Source organism: Lytechinus variegatus, chromosome 3, assembly GCF_018143015.1.
Source record: "Lytechinus variegatus isolate NC3 chromosome 3, Lvar_3.0, whole genome shotgun sequence".
NCBI classification, from domain to species: Eukaryota; Metazoa; Echinodermata; class Echinoidea; order Temnopleuroida; family Toxopneustidae; genus Lytechinus; species Lytechinus variegatus.
The window spans coordinates 7105781-7128561 of record NC_054742.1 but is presented as its reverse complement, the minus strand read 5'-3'; the positions used below and the strand labels follow the sequence as shown (position 1 = coordinate 7128561).

The following is a 22781-nucleotide window of genomic DNA, read 5'->3' as shown; positions in this document are numbered from 1 at the left end:
TTACTGGGCCAGTTGATTTTTAACTGGACCAGTAAAAATCAACTGGAGACCAGTTCCAACAATTGCATTCCAGTTGAAGCAATTAGTAATACCAGTTAAATTGTTTTTCATTAAACTGGTGTTACTGGTCCAATAAATGGTTTCCAGTAGATTTTTACAGGTTTCCAGTACATGTTTACTGGACCAATTCATTTTTTACTGGACCAGTAAAAATGAACTGGAGACCAGTTCAAACAATTGCACTCTGGTTATACTGGTCCAATAAATAATGACTTTCAAGTCAGATCATTTAACAAATTATGAAAAATGAATCTTGCAATTCAGAGAAACTTATCGTTATCATTTATCATGGTTATCTTCATTGCTCTTATGATTATCACAATTATTATTATTATCATAATAATAATAATTGTGATAATCATTGTTGTAATCATTCTTATTACTGATATTATTGTTATTGATATTGTAATTATTATTAATAATATCATAATTATCAAGTATTGATATTAACATTGAAATAATTATTTCCTCTAATTATGATTAAGATCAAAGCAAGATGTATTCCTCTGATATATAGTCAACTGGTCTAAAGTAATTCAATGTTTGAAATTAAACTGGTCAAGACCAGTAATACCAGTAATTCCGATGATGCTGATCACGTGGTTTACCTCATTTGCATATTTCCTGTTTTTTTAAGAAAAATCAGGATTTATAATGGAATATCCTTGCAATAGCACTCATTGTTGTTTGAAAACCTTCCAAATAAGTGTGTGAACTAATTCACAATGAAAATGTGTAATTTCATACATCACATTCAAAATAACAGCAGAAAGATTAATTTACTAACTATCTTTTCCATCACATTTCACTGGCCATGCTATATAACAAACCAAATGCATGTAATAAACTGATCCAGTAAGACCAGTACGAGGACCAGTTTGACCAGTATGAAGACCAGTGAGACCAGTATAAAATTCCAGTACTTCAAGACCAGTTTAATTTTTAACTGGACCAGTAAAATTTTAACTGGACCAGTTAGACCAGTAAACCGATGTTCCAATTTCCAGAGTTACCAGTTAAAATTATACTGGTCTAACTGGTCCAGTAGAACTGGGGCCGGGAACTGGGGTCTTTGCAAGGACCGTCTTTCGTGTCGCCCATCTTTTATGATGCGCCATGTGAAACGCATTTTAAATAAATCATCTGCAAACATATTTCATTCGTCCGTTAAAATAAACAAAATATTTGTCTATAAAATGATGTGACATATCATGAAATTGTATAAAATTTGATTTAAAAGCAAGCTAACGAATCTTATTCTTTATCATAAATTTCAGAAACACCCCCGCTTATAGCGTATCATAAAAGATGGGCGACACGAAAGACGGTCCTTGGAAAGACCCTTTCGTGCAATCGGCCCCAGGTTTTTCCTTCTGGGTTGTCCGATATTGCTCAAATTTTCGCCAATCTACTCCCCCTCTAAAAACATTTTTTTTTATTTGGGTTGGGTTTACCTTATCAGTTCTACATTGCGTCCTTCTTTTGAGTTGAGAAGGGGCTCTCGGAAACCGACTTTCCTTTGGTCTTCAGCAGCCTTTTTGTTTTTAGAATTTTCTGTTTATTTTTATAAGGCCAAAAATGATTAAAGTAATCAATGATGACTAGTGATGATGTAACGCTGGAAAAGAAGATGAAAAATATAAAGGAAGAGAATAAAAGGTACGAGGGGGTTAAGGAAAAGAAGAATAATATGACAGGAAAGCCTGAGAGATATACAAAATAGGAAGATGAAGAAATTGACTCGATCGATCACCTATCAATCAAGCTATCAGTCAGCCAATCAATCAATTCCTGAAGAAGGTGGAGGACCGTCGAAGATTTGAGTGCATGAAAAACAAAAATTGCAATGCAAATTATTATCATTATTTTTTATTTTGTTACAGTCGGTACTGAAGTCAATCCGTGAAACTTAAATTTCATATATATATATATACACACACACACACACAGTACCAGTCAATTGGGTACACCTGTATAGTCAGAACTTATTTTTTACAATAATTTACAATTTATTCACTTATGCTCCTCAAACACAGTGACAAATTAGCATAAAAATAAAGGGTAATTATCAGGTTTAAGACTGACTTTATTTTTGAAGATGAAAAGAAAGCACTCAGGCGTGTCCAACCACCCCCCCCCCCTCTCTCTCTTCAAATGAGGATTTTTGTCATTTTGTGTTTTCATGGTTGAATCTGTGCATTTCATGTTTTATTAGTATCCCGGGATTAGTATATATGTATGTATACATATATATATATATCTATGATATCTCTCCTGTCGTAGTATAGCCAGTTGTTGTGTGTCCGGACGATCAATTTTAGAAAGTCATTTGGAAAAATTTACAAGCGAAGTTTCATCAATTTTAGTGCAAAATGTGAGGAAATATTATAAAGAACAAAACAGAAGATGATTACAACTATTTAATTCATATTTTTTGTGTAATCCAAAGACAAAAAAGAAGGCTTCAAAAATATTAAGTGCCGTCCGGACACCCGACCCCCATCCTACACCAATTAAGAGTGAGTGGATCGTACTGTGGATTGAAGATGGGCGTGGCTTTCCTGACTGCGCGCGCCGGCGATCTCGTAAACAAAACTACTAGTATACGTAAATGCTCTTGGCCTTGGCCAGCCGGAGAAGTTGATACACTGCCTATATTTTTTTGTAAATGTTGATTTTTTACACTTTCAAAAACTTTGATCTACAAAAGTACAATCATGCTGTCGATGACAGGCACCGAAGCTTTTTTTCAACCAGGAACTGCTGGCGTAGCAGCAACACAAGTTGAAGTTTCAGTGTCTTGCAGGTAAAGTTTAGTCTTGGCCTGGCTTGTTTTAGTTTTATTTATACGTTGTCCCACATGTAATAGATTGTGTAAGTTGTAACGTTAGGCCAGGGCCTAGACAGGAATAACCGTCGTTTCTTGGGATTTATTTAACAATTTCTGACATTTTACTATAATCCCCATTCACTGACGGTAGTGTGTTAGTGCGAGCTTGCATGTGTAATCAGGTTAGCAATTCAGAGGACGGGTTTTGTCCAGATTTTAATTTTTTTTAATTCTAAATTATGACATTTATTCTTAGGTAAACGAAGGCCCACTATTTTTGTTAGACACTATTCTTTCTTTTGTCAGTTTGATACTTTATAAGTTCTAAGTAAATAACGAAAATATACATTACTGATGATGTATTCCTTTTTTTTGTCTCACCTGCATAGCAATGCTCAGAGTGAGACCATCATGATTCATGACCATAGGCGCCGCTTTTCCTACGGCGGCGGCAGCGCCAACACCAAATCTTAACCGAACCGAAGGTTAAGTTTTTTAAATGACAACTTAGAAGTATGTGGACCTAGTTCGTGAAACTCGGCATAAGGTTAATCAAGTATTACTGAACATCCTGGCTGAATTTCATGTCACATGACCAAGGTCATTTAGGGTCAATGAACTTAGACCATGTTGGGGGAATCAACATCAAAATCTTAAGCTATAAAGGTTAAGTTTTTGAAATGTCATCATAAATTAAAGTAGAAATGTATTGAAAATCATAATTATTTATCAAATTATTATAAAAGGGGAAAATAAGAAGAACACGATGGTGTACATCATTTATCATGGAGAATGAAACTCACTTAATTGATAGTTTAAAGTACTCTCTCTGAATGCTTCAAACATGCACAATTACGTTTGCGAAATTGGGGTTTTTTGATGACGTGTATACATGAGAGACGTGATTGGCTCTCCCACGTCAAGCTCCACTTGCATGCAAAGCCTGTTGCGAGGATACGTTTTCTCCACACTGTCACTGAATACTTTGATCACAAAATGAAAGAAAACCCAAAAGTTTATCTAGATTTTGGATTTTCAAATTGATGATTTTGATTTCTTGCCTATACACATATTTCTCATGTCAGTTTTTACAAAGTTTACTGATTTTTTTAATGTTTGAAATATGTAATGAGTCTTTTTATTGTTTTTACTTTGTATACATGAACAATTCAGCCATTTGGCTGCGATTCATGTTTTTAATAAACCTTGAATTGAATTGAATTAAGGTAAGAAAACTAAACTTTGAAGGTAAATTAAAATTAGTTGTAAAAGATTATCCCCAACATGCGTAGCTTGTATGTCATTGTCCCGGGGGGGGTACTCAACCAAAAAAGTGGTGGGGGTGTGCCGTGGGCGAGACAAAAAACGGGGGCCTTGGAGCGGGCTTACTAGTATTGTAAAAAGGAGGGTCCTCGGAATGGGCTTCGGAACTACAAATGTTAAGGAAAACGGGGGTCCTTGGAACGGATCGCCAGCGTGTGAGTGCATATGCATATTCCTATGGAATGGGTATGTGTGTATGATGCAGCTCGCCTGGCGGCCGGGTGCGCTTGCGCAGAGGCGATGGTTGGACAGTGCTCTGCGGCCGCTTTTCACCAAAATTGCAGCTCATTGTAGCAAATCAATGCGACCGGAACGGCGTAACAAAAGAAAAATATGCGAAGCTTTGGAGCGGATTTCTTTCTTCTCTTTTCTCGATAAGAAGAAAATGCTAGGCTTTGGAGCAGCTTTCTTTGTTCTTTCTCAATAAGACGAAAATGCTATGCCTCAGAACGGAAATTTGAGTGTAAAAATGGGGCTCCCCTCCGCGGCACATACCCACTATGCATTATATACTGAGTGCCCCCCCCCCGGGTCATTGTAAACAAACCATCACAAACACACATGCTTGTTCGCCTTTGCTGAGAGAGTAGATGCATGATTTATTTTGGCCCGCGGTACGTGCAGCTAGCACTAGCAGCTGTATGAGTTGGTAGCGAATGGGCATGAAAGTTGAATTGTCCGACTCATCATAGCCATAGGCGTACATGTAATTTCCCTAATTTACCTCCATCCACGTCACTAGAGCTAGAAACTTCATTATCATTCTCTACATCTTCAAAATCATCAATTTGAAAATCCAAATCTAGATAAAATTCTGGGTTTTCTTTCATTTCGTGATCAAAGTATTCAGTGACAATGTGGAGAAAAAGTACCCTCGAAGCAGGTTTTGCATGCAAGTAGAGCTTGACGTGGGAAGGCCAATCACGCCTCTCGTACAGACAGTGACGTCAGCAAATTCGAGTCAATTCAGAGACCGATGCAAGGCATATTTCGGAGAGGCATTTTAGCGTTTTTTAATCGGCGATTTTCACCTCGTATTATTTCATTATTTTTGAATGAACCACTGATAATCCCCACATCACCACCTTTCCATTGATAAATAAGACTACATTCATAATCAATATATTTCCCCTGGCTTTGATATTAATATTTTCTACTTGTGCTGCGCGCTCAAAAAATTTGATTTGTCAGGTTCCTATTATTTTTCTGTATTCCATAAAGTTCTCAAATATCCCTATTCAGGTCAAATTGTGTACGTAACAGCTAGTGCTGTTCGCTCGCATTTTGATTGGTAAGTTATGTATACCTCAATATTAATTCTATAACAAACTACTTAAAATCCCCATTTCATGACATTTTATAAAAAATTTGCTAATTTTGCTTGCATTGATTGTTCAAAATATATTAACTCATGCATCATTAAGAAAGATAGTCTGCAGGCTACATCCTTTTTTTTTCTTCCACCAATAGAGTGTTTCACAAAAATATGCTCAAATTTAGTTTTTGAGTGCTCTGGTGAATGACAGAAAATAATATTATAATGAAAGACAGCTCATGAATGAATGGGAATACATTTTTTTTTTTGGGGGGGGGGGGCAAGGCAATTCCTCTAAATGAAAATCTTTTTGTTTATTCGACCCCCATTTTTTCCATTCTCACTTTACTGCTCAAGTCATATGTAAATTGATGATATTAGGTCCTTTCATAAAACTAACAGTGTTGGATAATATTTGGAATATTTTTCATTTTGTTACAATTAAATGATATATTGATTTTTTTTAGTGTGTGTTGTATGTTGCATATAGAGACAGGGTAGTTGCAGACTGTAAGTGGTTTTCTTTATGAAACTCTAAAGTGTTCTTAGTAACAGTGAGGAAAATTTGCTGCTGTTTACACAGCCATCTTGGCTTTTGTAATGGAAACAGCAGTTAGAAATGATAATTGAACAATCACTCTGTGAGGCAAACTGCATAGTTTCAACATACATGTAGCAATCAGCTCATTGATTGTGCAACAATGCATTGAATATTTAAGTTATTGTATGAAAGCTGATAGAATAGAACTAACATGTAGCTCATGGGAGCTGAAGAGAGGCATCTTGCCCCACCCCCTTTTCTATGACAAAAATATTTACAAAACCCCATCACATGCTGTGATGATTTTCATTCTGATGTAATGCTTTATATATCTATGGTTCATCATAATATTCAACGACATTTATTTGTATAAAATTGTGTAATGCCATGTTATTTTGTCTTATAACAGAAACCTTAAAGATAAAGATGTTCTGTCGAAATCAGATCCAAGTGAGTATATTTCCATTCATTTATCATGACTATTATTTAGAGGAACCCAATGTTCCAGCTGTCAAAAGTTCTTTGGTAATATGCATAAAAGCTTCTTCAAAAATTCAATTTCCATCTATTTTCCACATTTTCTAGGAATTGTTTTAAATGAGTTGGAAGCTATCAATAAATGAGGTATATTCCCTTCTTTCTTGAATCTGAAAGTCAAAGTCACAGTGACAATCACTAGATTTATCAACGTCAATGATCTACATGTATGACCAATATGGTAAATGCCATATTATGGCAAAGCATATTAAACAAAATGTATGCCAATTCATGCCTTAGTTTTGCTTTGAGTTTTTTCTCAACTTGAACAAGAAAGAGATTGATTTTAAGGGCATTATTAGTTAAAGCAATTGTTTACTGACTTGGTCTTCTGATCTAGTACATCTTGATTGAAGTTATTTTTTCAAGTGGATTAAATAAGCTCAAAATCACAATATCAATGATTCAACAACATGTTCTTGGACTATTCATTGGAATAAAATGTAGTTTTTAAAGTCTATAAAAATGTTTATTTGCTTTGTAGTCTTTCTTCATTGTCCTTCTCCTCCTCCTCCTTCCTCTTCCTCTTCCTTCTCCTCCTTCCTCCTCCTTTTCCTCCTTCCTCCTCCTTTTCCTGCTCCTTCCTCCTCTTTCTCTTTCTCCTCTTTCCTCTTCCTTCTCCTTCTTCCTCCTCTTTCTCCTCCTTCCTCCTCCTTTTCCTCCTTCCTCCTCCTTCTTCCTCTTTTTCCTCCTTCTCTTTTTCCTCCTTCCTCCTCCTCCTCCTCCTTTTCCTGCTCCTTCCTGCTCCTTCTTCCTCCTCTTTCTCCTCCTTCCTCCTCCTCCTCCTCCTCCTTTTCCTGCTCCTTCCTGCTCCTTCTTCCTCCTCTTTCTCCTCCTTCCTCCTCTTCCTCCTCCCTCCTCCTCCTCCTTTTCCTACTCCTTCCTCCTCCTGCTCCTCTTTCTCTTCCTCCTTCCTCTTCCTTCTCCTTCCTCCTCCTTTTTTCTTCTTCTCATTCTCTTTCTCCTCCTCTTTCTCCTCCTTCTCCTCTTCCTCCTCCTCCTCCTCCTTCCCCTGATCCTTCCCTCATCCATCCTCCATCTTCCTATAGGGAGGCATGATTTGATGTAAAAAAAAACATTCCTTCCATTTAACATTACATCCAGTTAGAATTGTCAAAGCAGTCCTTACTGAAGGCCTGTACATATGTATTTTTTCAGCCTCTTAAGTCTTAACTTTGATTTCTGTTTTGTTGGTTGTAAATTATCATTTTTCCCGCAGTGTGTGTTCTCTATACTACACAATTGGGATCAAAACAATTTAATGAGGTATGTATTTTCTTCTTGGGTTTCAAGTATTTCATTTTCTAAAGTGTATCAAGTTAAAAAGCTTTAATAAAATCAGTTCAGTTCATTTATTTTCCATTAAAAACTCAATCAAAATAAATACATACAAAATTCACAACTAAAAATCGGAAGGACCCCAAGAGAAGCATAGCTTGTGAGGATGGGGCCCTAATTAATATTCGAGTTTGGATTTGATAGTCATTGTTGTTGTGGTGTCGGGGGTGGGGGGGGAGAGGGTAGGGGGTACTTGGATTATGGGGTGTGAGGCTTGGGTCTTGAAGCCCTAACCCAATTCAATATGTGGAAAAAATAAAAAATAAATTGAATTGAATTTAAAGGGTCATTTGATTGTGAACAGGTACCCATGCCTATTCAATGATTTTTTTAAAATTACAGACCCATGCCTAAGGATTTTTTTTTAAAACATAGACCAATTTTCAAGATTAATTCTGCTTCATCAGGCAGTTAACTCCCATGCAGTGGCGGCGTGGGTATGATATCCATGCAACCCAATGTGCAATGCAAAAAACATGCATGCAGCGTATGCATGCACTTTGTACATGTATTTACGGTACTGTATACGGTCAGCTGAGTGTGCCACACAGAGTGACATACCTTGGTGCTCATTGCTATTGTACTAATTGATGTGGAAATACTGCAGGTAGAATTTACTTGTCCCAGGGTCCTGGCTACTCATACTCTCGACCAGGACTAACAGACATTTCCGGGGCTTTTCTGATGGCTTTTCCTGGGGCTTATAAATTTTTTTTTTTTTTTTCTCAGAAATGGACCCGTGTCTATTGATTATTCAGTTGAAAAATAGGATCAATGGCTAAGGATTTTTTTGCAATAGCAAGACCCAAATATAAGGATTTTTTTTGCAAAAACGACCCACTGGAGCAGCACATCCACGCAAGTACCCCCCCCCCCTGGTTTCTGGTTTCAATAAAGGCTGCATTTTATATATTGCAATAAAACTTAAAAGATGTTTAAAAAATTCTGTTATTTTTATATATACTGTATGTTACACATCAAAATTAGTTTAAGCTCAACCTCAAAGTTGAGTATCATGGAAGCAAGCAATAAAACCAGGCATCCCTTATCTATCTTGTCTGGCTTTCAGGGAAAGGACAACCCTGTTTGCATTTCAATTGACCCTGATTTATGTTGAAACCATGTGAACCAGGGGCAATTTTTCAAAAAAAACAAATTACCACTGGTCTGAGACTGCTTATTTCAAAGATTGATGCTAAATTAGGATGAAATATAGTAATTGAATATTTATTATTTATTCATCTTTTTTGGAGATCACAGCTTGAAATTTATATTGAATACCAGTACCTAAAATATATTTTGTTCAAGGGATGATGACAGCTCTAGCTCTATCATTTGTGTATATCTTGCTGTTATATCAAATTAAAGCAAATTATCTTCCTTAGAAAAAATCAGAAATTGTCATGATCAAACTGTAACATTGTGAGTCACACATAAATGATCACAGAAAGTTCTGAAATTATCATTTTAAAATAATCATTTCCCGCCACAGTGATTTTATTGGCAATCAAAAAGCAATAGATACAGAATACAATAATTAATACAACCACTAATAAAGCAGTGAACTGACAAGTATAACAAACTAATTTTACATGCAGAAATCAAAGAATAAGTTCTGAAACTATGCATTAGACATTAAATGATTCATAATAATTTATGTGTAACTTGTTACAATTAGTAACTTAATAGAAAAAAGGCTATACTTCTCTTTTTCCTTAATTATGATAGCAAGGTGGTGTATTGTGAACATTGTATTAAGTCTCATTCTTTTATCTTTTCTCAATGATATAAGAGTATCAGTATTCTGGTGGATGTCATTGCTTTTGTCATCAAAGTTCTCATAAATTTTGTCTTTTCTCTATAGCGCACACACAAATATATGAGGTTCATGAACGTGCACTATCCCTTTCCAAGCAAAATTATGCTAAAATTAATGACAGGGTCTAGCAGTCATAAATGCTGTCATTTCTTTTATAGTACCTGTAAACTGGGGTGACTTTGGACTCAACAGAAAGGGTATTGTTTCGTTAAATATAGTAATAGTGGTGATTGTTAATTTATACAGTGCGTATCAAAAAAAAGTTCACACTTAGAAAAAATCCTGTAAAATTAAATTCATTTGTAATATTTTGAAGATTTTTCCACATTTTAACATTCGTACAGATCCATTTTTAAAAGCAAATGACGACATAACTGTCAAATATTTCCACTTGAGTGAGCACCACTTACTTTTGAAAAGTTGGTGAAAAATGATTTGCGCAGAACTTTGAAATAGTTATGCGAATAAAAATAGACCTTAATCATGAAGAATAGTGAAATTTAGCAAGTAAAATTGATTTGAAGATATATCTTTTACCTTTTAAACTTGTTTCCTTGTATCACTGAACATTCTGTGCGAGTTTCAGGTCACATGACCAAGGTCAAAGGTCATTATAGGTCAATGAACTTTGGCCATTTTGTTGGTATTTCTTGAATTACCATCATTACTCTGTAAGTGTATTGGTCTAGTTCATAAAACTTGGATATAAGAGTCGTCAAGTGTCACTGAACATCTCGAGTTTCAGGTCACATGACCAAAGTCAAAATCATTTAAGGTCATTGAACTTTGGCCATTTTAGAAGTAATTATTAGATAACTTTCAAAGTTTATGGATATAGGGGTAATCAAGTATCACTGACAAGTTATAGGTCACATGATCAAGATCAAATATCAATGAACGTAGTATTGTATCATTCTATGAATTTTTTTATCTGTCTTCGAAAAATCCTTCTCAGCTCTTTGTTTCTATGTAAAATATAGCGCATTAATGTACTAGCAACTTGCAGTTGTGCGATTTCAGCTTCTGCATCAAAGATATTTCCTTTGGTCTTCCTAATAGAAGGACTCCGACTCGGAATTTACCATGATTTAGGTTTGTTTGTCTCGGAAAACACTGAATGGCAGGAACTTACAGAGATATATCAGAAAAAAGGCAATGTTCAGAATAAATATTTGTGACAATCAAGCAGGTTACAATCCTGAGAGGAATGACAAAATTTAATATGACAATATTTATGACAGTTTTCCAAACATTCTTTATCTTACAGCATTGTATCTAGTTTACACATGTACATGTATAAGTTTTGTGACATGGTATAGATTGTTTCTCTTGACCAGGTTGACTTAAATTAGTATTTACTTGTTTATATTTTTTCTCAGTATGAAAGGACAGAACAGGTCAAAGACAACCTTAATCCGGATTTCGTCCATAAATTCAACATGACCTATCTCTTTGAAGAATGCCAAAGACTCAAATTTGAAATGTAAGTTATTTTCATTCCTTGGTTTATTTTATGATGATTTTATGATATAGTATACAAATGTATCAGGCTTTGAGAAATTATACTAGTAGTTGGAATTATTTATCCGAGGATTAATAATTCCCACTATGCTTTCGAAGGAAACGGCTGATATATTTGTTTTATATCCCTCTTTAATTTGTAGACCTAGTCCTTACTGATGTGTAACCAATCTAGACCAATTCTAACGTTGCTGGACTGTCCTAGAACATACAGGTTACAAGATAATGCTAACCAGTTCCTGGGTAGACTATGTGCGGCTTCTGCCGGACTGCAGTCAATGAAAGTTGCACTCAACTTGTAAATGCGCAGGCTAACATGTCACGTCTTGACTCACCTTATTAGGTATAATTATGAATAATCCTGTATGAAAGGCCATCATGGAATTATATTTTCTGCATGATATAATCTAGACCCAATTCTATTAATTTGAGCGAGAGCTTGTATTTCAATTATTATTTTATTTGTTTATTTTTGCGCATTTGGATCCGGTCAGGTCAGAGAGCATGTGCAGTTCAACGTAGAGGGCACATAGCGAACATGAGCATGCGCAGTTCTGACTATTTAGCGAAAATTATACGGAGCCCGAAGAAAACTATACAGAGCAACTTGCAGTGCTGTTCTTGCCTATTAAAATTATACTTCGTCACATGATCGCAAATTGACCAAGTGTTTATCTAGAATACTCATTATTCATAAGAGGGATATAATAATGCTCAATCATAAGAAGCACTATATAGCATCACTTTGTCTACCAGGAGATGGTTTGATAAAAAAGATTGCCTTCCATGGCTGGACCAACTTGATCTAAAGTTTGTTCCAATTACCACTTGCACCAAACATCAGGTGGTATAACTCTCAATTAGTCTAATGCCCAGATAGTGCATTTTCTACTCTGTCTTCTGACTTTTCCCACATTGACAGTTGATTCATAGATTTGTACATTTATTTATATAGACAAAGTAGAGTTCAGACTAATATTATTGGATGTTACTTCTACAATGTAAAACAAGACCTGTAGCTTTGTTTGAATATTTATATGATTCCTTGTCATATTTCATGTGCTATATTGACAGTTTCTCATAGGAATTTACTCAAACTTTATGTGAGCTTGTTTTCTAGGTAATGCTTGTAGGTTATAACTTTTTCAGTGACAGTGCTTTCATTGCCCCACCTTTTTATAAGATGACAGATGTGGCAGAGCGTGATCATATAAGAACACTCCATCTTAGTGTAATTACTTACTTGTAGTTCATTGTTAAAAAGGGATGTGCCATTATTCTGTAAATATGTCCAAGTTTTAATGTATTGACCGATGAGCTTGTCTATCTTCTTTTCTTTGTATTATATATAGATATGATGTAGACTCACCAAAATCTACTCTGAATGCTCATGTAAGACACTGTTCTTATGTTTTATTTTTTTTCATGTTTATATGTTGTTTTTAAATACATCTGAAGTAAAAAGGGAGAAGAGATGAATGTAAAACTGACTATTTTCATTATACCTCTAATTGTCATCTTGTGCTAGGCTTAATTTATTTTAAGGACAGATAGTTTTTAGGTACATGTGATCGGATAACAAAGATTGACATTTTTTAGATTGACTACTTTACATGTGAACCATCTGTACTAGAAAGTGTAAAAATGTTTCATTTTGAAAAAATAAAGGAAACATTCCTATTTTATTTTGTTGATTTTGTATCCCAATGAGTTTCATATGTTTCCTTTCAAATACATTGACAATTAGAATTAGAAGATGAAGTATTTCGATAACTTATGTTCATGAATGCATGAAATGAGTTTCCTCAATCAAATGCTATTTGCTTTCTTTTAATGATGTTTTAATTTTGTGTCACTCAAATCATGACTGTAATTCTATTTGCTAAGGATTATTTATTAGTAAAAACACACAAGATCATTTATGAAAATGAATACAGACAATGAACAGGCAAGATGCGTCTAACTAGTTTTTCTGCTGTGTATACTTTGTCAGTAAAGTGTCTGGTCAGGTTTTCAAATAGAGTTATTAGAATTACTAAACCTCATGAATGAATAGTGCATAATCTTTATGCACTTCACACATGAATGAAATTTCTCAACTTATAGTATACAATATTGTCATTGAAAAGAATAGATTACAAAAGGGTGGAATAAATAACTCAATAATTATATACATGTAGCATGGCATAAAATCATGCAATTTATAGTAAAGAATACAGTATATGATACAATAATTTTACTCCAAACATATTCCAAATTCTGACTTTTATTATTACAATGCAAATAAATACTATAAAGAAACAGGAAGAAAGAAATTGACACATACAAATTAAACATTGTCATATATGTGCTACATGTATGTGTGAAGGGCAATTGAGAGATATCTATTCAGATTGCTCATTTCATTTTCTCCTTCGGGGCTTTTTTTTTTTGCTCAAACAATTTTTGACACCCTGGACAGAGTTCACTCAGGCATATGTATACTAGTGAGTTATCAATATCAAATCCAATTCAAAAACATAATTTTGACTGCTTAAAAAAGAGGTACTTTGTTAATATATACATTTTATTCTGGTAAGGATTTTCTTGGGAAGCTTGAGACCACACTGGGAGAAGTCCTAGGCTCAATGAACAATAGATTGGAAAGAGATCTCAAGTAAGTCATTTATACAAGTTTCTGATTTATCTACAATAGATCCAATAAGTTTACTGCACCCAAACCCATATTTCTGGCATCAATACCCAAGATTGTGACTTTGGATTTAAAAGAAAAAAGCTGCATCCAAATCATGTTTGTATCTGTTTCAACATGTAAACTGTAATTTGTGCTGGCTTCAAGATACACTTTGAAATAAACCAAAGATATGAAAAAAAATGGATAGAAATTGTACTTTCTTCACTCTCTTCAGAAATTAAATGTTTACTTTGATGACTCAGATCAGATTTTTCCTTCTTAAACTGAGGTTTTGTTACATGCATTAAATTTTTACTTAGTAAAATATGAATGATCTTTTCTTTAGTTTAAGTCTACCCAAACCTTGTAAATGCATATTTATGTTAAATTTCTATTATTGTCTTTATGTTTTCAAATGAAATGTTTTTGAACAAATTAGTTGCTAGAATTATTTTTACACACTAATAAATATTCAGGGTACCAATCAATTAAATCTAAATAATGTTAAGAATAAGAATGTAGTAAACTTGGCACTGTCTCATTTTATTGCCTGATTATGTGTCTCCCAAACCTTACTACATGTAGTTCAGATGTGTATTTGTATATTTTTTTTTTTAATTCACCTGTACAGAGACAATGATAACAAATCTTGTGGAAAAATAATAGTAACAGCAGAAGAAGTTGGTGATTGCAAGGTAAATTTAACCCTTATTCCTTGTATGATGATTCTTCAGAAAATTAATTGCCAAAGTATTTGTATTAATGAATCATATTATATGGCTCCTATTGGTTTACATAGTATTAATTATGCACTTAAATGATAAAATTCTCATTTCATTTATTGAATTAGATTAGATTAGAAATGAATATATCCATTACTTATTCTTTAGTAACTGGTAACATCTATGACACATATGTACTTGATGACACATATGTTTTTCTTTGCTTGTGGTTTTCACCAATGAATACTGTAACCCACAATTACCATAGTAGGCTATAACAATGAAACAATCTGTGGTTGAATGTGAGTCTGGATATATCATGTTTCTAAGATAATCTTTTGTTTTTAAAAATGTTTTGCTATCTGATAAATTCAGCTTATAATTATGTTTACTTTAATAGTAGATCAACATGATAATTAACAGTTCAACATTTTCACCTAATTTTCCTTTACTTTAATATTTCTATTTTGGTTTTAGCTCTTGTGATTCTTTATGTAAAACTGTAACATTTTATTCATCTGCACTGATAGGCACTCTAATATTCAATATATCTGTCCAGATTGTCCTGCTATTTTTTACTCTGTTCCTTTATTGCTATTTGTTCATTAAAGTTATGCAAACAATCAATGGTGGGGGCATCGTGGTCTAGTTGTTAGTCTCACGTCTTTCATTCAGAGGGACATGGGTTCGAATCCCAGCCATGGTAGATTTTCTTTCAGCAAGAAATTGATCCACATTGCGCTGCACTCAACCCAGGTGAGGTGAATGGGTACCCAGCAGGATTATCCCTTGAATGCACCAAGCACCTTTAGCTGCTGGATCTAAAGCTGGGTAATATATAGTGAGCCATTGAACAGACAACTAGATAATCAGCACCTCATGTATATAGCATTTATAATTTAATATCATTATTATGGTAAGATAATGTGGATGTTGCAGTAGATCTTCAGTAACCTTCTTTCCAAATCAATGTGCTTATTTCTATTATCTTAAAGGATGAAGCCCTCCTTAATTTCCGAGGAAGGAAACTCGATAAGAAGGATTTCCTCGGAAAGTCAGACCCATTCCTTGTATTCTACAAGTTCAATCCTGTTGGAAGGTAATTTGACATTCTTATTGATGTTTTGATGCCTCATTTTCTTGAAAGTGAAAAATTGTGCACCATACATGTAGGAAAGCTAACAATCTATTTAAAGAAATACAATTAAGTCAGTTTAATGAATTTTTATAGCTAATATTCTTATTTGCAATCATCAAAAATGAATATCATTGTGCTATTCCCTCAGCAGGGATTCTATGATTTCATCTTATGTGGACAGAATTGTAATTACATGCATAGGCATGTAGAAAAGTTGAATTGTTCTCTTTTTGTCCACATTACAAAGTCCAATATTTTTAGATGATTTGCAAAGGAAAATGTCTTTGCGATTAAAAAGTATTTAGTGCTTAAATAAACATTAACCCACATCTTTACACCAGATTTCTTCTATTTCTTTTTTGTACTTTCTTCTTTTTAAGTTGACCATGAATGCTATGTCAGGTAAATACCGGTATTTACAAACTCAATGCAGCAAAGCTGGGCCCGATAATTTCTTAAGCATGAGTTTCATCTATATGACCAAGAATGTTTCATCTATATGAGCAGGAATTAATTTTTTTCCTGTTTGTAGTGTTCTTAAAATTTACAACTTATACTTATAATTTGGAAAACAACAAAATAATCAGTCTTGTCTACAAACGCCCTCATAGGACGACGTCATATAATTTAGAACGTTGAGAAGCGCAATGAACCCCAGTATCGAGAATTACTATAAAGCAAAATAGTGAAAATGTATGAAACTTGGGTTGTGTTCTGACTTTTCACAGCTTTCCAGTAATAAATAGTTGTTTTGGCTTCAAATATGGTCTTTAAAATACAAAATAAGCAATATTCATGATTGTATTTTCATAACATTAATTCATAATATGTTTTCTTTTTTAGTACCCAAGTCTACACACAACTATACCTTGTAGTTCCTTACCATTTTTCTACATTTTGAAAATTCATTTTAAACTGTAAAATATTGACAAGTAGGACATCATTTTTAGCCAGAAGACTGAATGGCAGATTTCTTTACCTTGATCTTGTTTTAATTTAAAAAGGGAGGAAAAAGATGGTAGTGTTTGTATATGTGTAGGCCTAGTCAGTTAAGTCTTTCAGCTTCAGAGGGTGGGTATGTATGTTCAATTATTGCCATCTGCAGAAACTGTATTTTTAAATGTTGTTCACTTGTTACATATTATAATTGAAGAGTTTCTGATATACTTGTCATTATATCTCAAAACAGTTATACAATATGTCACAAGACTGAAGTGATCAAGAACAACTTAGATCCAGTTTGGAGACCTTTCTCACTCATGGTCAGAACTCTATGTAATGGTGATCTTGAAAGAACCATCAAGGTCGAATGCTATGACTGGGATAGCGATGGAAGGTAATAGTACTATTTATTATTCTCTTCCGATATTATTTAAGACCTTTCTCACTCATGGTTAGAACTCTATGTAATGGTGATCTTAAAAGAACCATCAAGGTCGAATGTTATGACTGGGATAGCGATGGAAGGTAATAGTACTATTATTATTCTCTTCTGATATTATTTAAGACCTTTCTCACTCATGGTTAGAACTCTTTGTAATAGTGATCTTGATAGAACCATCAAGGGTGAATGCTATGACTGGGATAGCGATGGAAGGTAATATAAAACACACTAATTTTACTTTCCTACATTTTTATGCATTTGCCCAACATAGGCATTTTATTTTGCTTGTTGTGTATCCATCTGTCCTGCTTTCATTCTTGTCGTAACTTAGGAATTGTTTGAGGAATCAACTTAAAATTTAGCCCAAGAATGTATATACAAGTGATGATTGGTATAGTTTTTTGGGGTGACCTTTTGAAGATCATAGGTCAAAGAGTTCATCATATACCTGAAAATACCTTGCTCCTGCCATAGCTTGTCAGAGTTCGAACATGTATACATATTCCTTAACTTCGAATTGCATGAAAGTCTTCTTTATGTAGCCAGAAATATGTCATATTAGAAATAATTAATAGTGCATTTAAGGTAATCATTGCTTTTGGAGGTTTGTGTTTGACAATATATATGAAGCATTGACAAGGCTCACATATGAAAAATACTAAAAAATGAATTGTCCTTATAAATGCATAATTATCTGCTCCTTTATTTCTTTTCATTCCCCCTTTCCATCACTTCTTGTAAAATCTACTTCAACTGTTTCAACATGATTCTTTTATTTTTGTTTTCTTGTTACAATACTGGATAATAGCCATGATTTGATTGGTGAATTCAAGACAAACATGAAACAACTGTCTGAAGGCAGAGGATCATTTGAGGTAATAATCATAATTCATACATATGAGAGTAATAACAAAATAATATTAAAAAAACTCGCAAGCCCCACTTTTTTCAAATAATGGAAAAAGTGGGTAATTGGTAGAGGCATTGCAGTCAGAAATTGTTTTATATATGTTACAAAATTTTACAAGAGAAGTATTGTTCTTGTACATTAGTATAAATTGTTCAGTGGTTACTCTCAGAGGCTTTAAAGGGATTTATACCACATTGATGTGATTTCAGAATGTACACTATCATTATGTGTAAATAGTTTTGTAGTACCGCTTTCAGTAGCTTGCAGGTCCGCACTAGGCCTGGGCTAAGTCATAAAATGTTGAGTTTATGAATAATTTATTGCTGAAATAGCCTGTGCCATGGTGCTACTTTTATTCGCACCAGTCTGGCACCTTTTCTTGCACCAGGCACCGACCAAAGAGTTTGTGATCAATAGTAGTACCAGTCCCCGGCCAAATTTCCTTGCACAGACAAAGGTAGCGATAGCACCTCCGCTCTATATATGGCGTGTTCAGTTACAATGACAGCTATCCCTTATGTGCTCAAGTTTTTTAATGGGTGATTGTAAAAGTAGTGTGGCTCTGCTATAGTTACTTGTGGTGTGGACTATTTTAATGCGGGCCTGGTGCGGACCAAAAAATTGTGAGTTACTGAAAGCTGTATTAAAGGTAAGTTTAAAAAATTTTAGCGGGTAATTTCTTTCTATTGAGTCTTGTCTTCTATTTATATATTTATACCCCAAAAATGATGCTGTTTAAAGTGTGAATGCAATCTGAGATTTGACCTTATTCTTTCTTAAGCTTATTAATCCAAAGAAAGCTGCAAAGAAGAAGGGATACAAGAACTCTGGTACAATTGAACTTGTGAGTTGTTCTGTGCAGAAGAAAGCTAGTTTCTTAGACTATATATCAGGAGGAATGCAGATCAATTTTACTGTGGCAATAGACTTCACTGCTTCAAATGGTAGGTCCAACAAACACTTTCAAAATCCACAATTGAATATACCATGTGGGGGTTTTAAAGGCCTAATCATGTTACTCTCATATTAAAAAAAGGGAAAATTTAGTTTTCTGGATACACTTTTTTGTTATAGAATATTCAAGTTGCTTATCTGCTTTGTAAGATTTATGAAGATATTATTTATTGCTTATTGATTTGAAATTTATGATAATTACAATGATTTTTAATATTAGAACATGAGACAGTATGATGTATTATAGTTGGCGTACAGCCCCAAGGAGAAACAGTATGGAGAGGAGAAAAATCACAATTCCTGATGATTACTAAGAGAGGAGTCTTAATGATCTAACTTTTCAAACAGCCAGAACTTTATTATTCCTCTTCTGATTTTTCTTTTTTTCCAAAATACATGAATGTCTTTTATATATTTCTGCTTTCACACATTATTTTATTACTTGGATTCCCCTGTATGTTATCTTTTAACCTGCTTAATCGTGTTATACTTGTTATTGCTATGTTTATTTGTTAGGCAATCCCAATCGAACCAACTCGCTACATTACATCAATCCCTATAGTCCTAATCACTATGAACAAGCCATCACAGCAGTAGGAGAAATCATCCAAGATTATGATTCAGATAAACTCTTTCCAGTTCTTGGTTTTGGTGCTAAGATACCTCCTAATGGACAGGTTTCACATGAATTCCCTGTGGTAAGTCATTCAATAAATTAAACATATGAAAGATTTTTAGACATAAACTAATGAAGAACAAAGAGATCAAGTACCAAATAAACATCGGCATCAGCAATTATGGAAGAGAAGGTAGTACTGTGTGTCTTGCGGTTATCTCTGGGGAAATTAATTACAGACTATACAATAAGAGCATGCTAGACAGTTAGATCATGGGCTACATAATGATATTTGGACCAATAAATGATCTTTTAAAGATACTCAAACTAGGTGCATCGACTCAGAAAGATAAGTTTAGTTGTTGACAAACTATTTGGGGCTGAATGAGTGCCCTCTGAGGTTGAGTCTCTATTTTTCCTTGAAGATATTCAGTGAGTGACCTCTAGTTTAGAATAGTAGCTAACCTATGGCAGTACAAATGCACAAGAAACTGTTGAAAAATCAATTATTGAAATCGAGCAGAAGTAGGATGTATGCATAAAAGTTGTTCTCATTGGCCAATTGTTTTCACTGAACAAACTTCAGTCAGTCAGTTGATCCATTTTTCCCTGTATAATCTTGACAGAACTTCAATGCTCAGAACCCTTTTGTAGTGGGACTCCATGGTATCCTTCAGTCATATAAGTCCTGTATTTGTCAAGTTCAGCTTCATGGTCCTACCAACTTCTCACCCGTCATCAATCATGTAGCAAAGTAAGTAAAGCACTGTTATGATCTAAATCATAGCCTAAGCACTCCTGTTTGTCATTTTCTCTTAGTTGTAGCCATGGTCATCTTGATTTAAGTTCCCGTATAATAAAATGATAACTTCATCTGAATACGGAATAATGAATATTTCATTTTAGTATCATTTAAAAGTAGAATTGCCTTTTTTGATTTAGTGAAATACTTATGTACCTTACCTTTAAATACTATTTTTAAATAGAAAATTGTTAATGTTATAGAAAAAATGAATGCTGTATATGTACAATCATCTTAGTGAGCCACACCAGGAAGGTTATAGGCTGATGTTAAGTGTTCTCCAATTCATTTTACAGCCCTTTGATTTCCTTCAAGGAACTGTCTTGTTGTATGTTTGCCCATGTTTTGTGTGGTCTTAAACTAACAGGTTTGCCAAGCAGTATCCAGATGGTTCTAATTATTTCATTCTTCTGATCATCACTGATGGTGTTATATCAGATATGGAGATGACCAAGATGTCTATCATAAATGTGAGTAGACATGATGAATATTTGTATCAAAGTAATGACCAAGATCGTCTTTATTTTTAAGGAAGCCTTAAATTGGCAATTCATTAATTTGAATTCTTACTGTATGTGTGAAAAGGATGGTACATTTGTCACACACTGTTGTAAATATTACATTCAGTTAATTTGCTTTGAAGAAGATCTCAATCAGAAAATTATTATTTTGTGGTAGAAATTAACTTAAATGTATATATTCTGAACTATTGTTGCCATCAAGCAATCAACTTACTCCATGATATCATGGGATGCCAGAGATTTCAATGACTTACAATGTATGTATCTTTTGTTTAATGGACTGTTGTTTAATACATTATTATGAAGAAAATTGTTATTTATCATCTTCAGACATTTTGTAAAATTTGAATGCTAAATATGCTGATCCTACTGTTAGAGATTTATGTCACATTTGGCTACCCATAGTTAAAAATCACAGATTTAAACTGTATTTTTAATTAAACTGACATTTAATATTGGCCGCTATGTACACTAACACCCAATAAGTTCTAGGTTGTATTAATTGTCAGAATTGGCCACAGTTGTCTAGTTTATAAAGATAAAAGATGTATTGAGGATTATTTTTTTCTCTATATAGGCAAGCAAGCTACCTATGTCCATCATCATTGTAGGAGTTGGCCCTGCAGAATTTGATGGTAGGTATGATACTATATGTGATATAGTTTATGAAATAAGTAGAATTTAACTCTATTTCAAATTCAATATAAAGATAGTATAATTGCAACTAAGTATTAAGAGGTCTAGAGTTCATATCAGCAAATGTGGCATCTGCAACAAAATAAAAACACATTAATTTCTTATTCCATATTTCTGATTTATTGAAAATTAAGTGGTGTTTAATTTTTGTCTTGCCTGCATAGCAGAGCGAGACCAAAGAAGCTGCTTTTCCGGCGCTGGTGGTGTCAACATTGAAATCTTAACCAATGTTAAGTTTTTGAAATGTCATCATAACTTAGAAAGTATATGGACCTAGTTCATGAAACTTGCACATAAAGGTAATCAAGTATTACTGAACATCCTGCCTGAGTTTCAGGTCACATGATTAAGGTCAAAGGTCATTTAGGGTCAATGAACTTAGACCATGTTGGGAGAATCAGTATTGAAATCTTTAGCAAGGTTAAGTATTTGAAATGTCTTAACTTCAAAAGTATATGGACCTAGCTCATGAATCTCGGTCAAAAGGGTGATAGTGTATCACTGAAGATCCTGCCTGAGTTTCAGGTCACATGACCAAGGTCAAAGGTCACTTAGGGTCAATGAACTTTGACCATGTTGGGGGTATTTGTGAATTGTCATCGTAACTTTAAACGTTTATAGATCTAGTTCATGAAACTTGGGTCATACATGTAACCATGTATCCCTGAGTATCTTGTGCATGTTTCAGGTTACATGACCAAAATTAAAGGTCATTTAGGGTCAATGAACTTTGTCTGTGTTGGGGGTGTTTTTTTAATTGGCATCATAACTTAGAAAGTTTATGGATCTACTGTACACATGTAGTTCATGAAATATTGACATCAGGGTAATCAATTATGAATGATTTTTTGGACATGTCTTAGGTCACATGATCATGGTCAAAAGTAATTTTGGGTCAATGGACATAGTATTTTTTGTTATCATTTGAGTGTTTTCTTTTGTGAATAATTATTTAATAGTTGTTTTCAAAGTCAGCACTGCTGCTATATTGAATTGCGTAATGCAAGCGAGACTGCCAGAGGCATTCCACTTGTTGAATTTGTTTTGTTTGATTGTAAGCATACTCTCCACATATAATGA

The 22781-nt window shown here is 34.1% G+C and overlaps 1 protein-coding gene across 1 annotated transcript in view; it reads left to right on the top strand.

Annotated features, from left to right (window-relative positions):
• The first annotated feature begins 2680 nt into the window (after positions 1–2680).
• The window catches only part of LOC121410107 (copine-8-like), a 28042-nt gene continuing 7941 nt past the window's right edge, over positions 2681–22781 (top strand). Inside the window, exons 1-15 of the mRNA XM_041601983.1 lie at positions 2681–2866; positions 6479–6519; positions 7826–7872; positions 11143–11246; positions 12637–12676; positions 13864–13940; positions 14590–14653; positions 15676–15779; positions 17008–17154; positions 18011–18077; positions 18894–19056; positions 19583–19764; positions 20309–20436; positions 20852–20954; positions 21583–21640. Coding sequence (XP_041457917.1) covers positions 2778–2866; positions 6479–6519; positions 7826–7872; positions 11143–11246; positions 12637–12676; positions 13864–13940; positions 14590–14653; positions 15676–15779; positions 17008–17154; positions 18011–18077; positions 18894–19056; positions 19583–19764; positions 20309–20436; positions 20852–20954; positions 21583–21640 — 1414 coding nt within the window. The 5' untranslated portion in view covers positions 2681–2777. The remainder of the gene's footprint in view (positions 2867–6478; positions 6520–7825; positions 7873–11142; positions 11247–12636; positions 12677–13863; positions 13941–14589; positions 14654–15675; positions 15780–17007; positions 17155–18010; positions 18078–18893; positions 19057–19582; positions 19765–20308; positions 20437–20851; positions 20955–21582; positions 21641–22781) is intronic.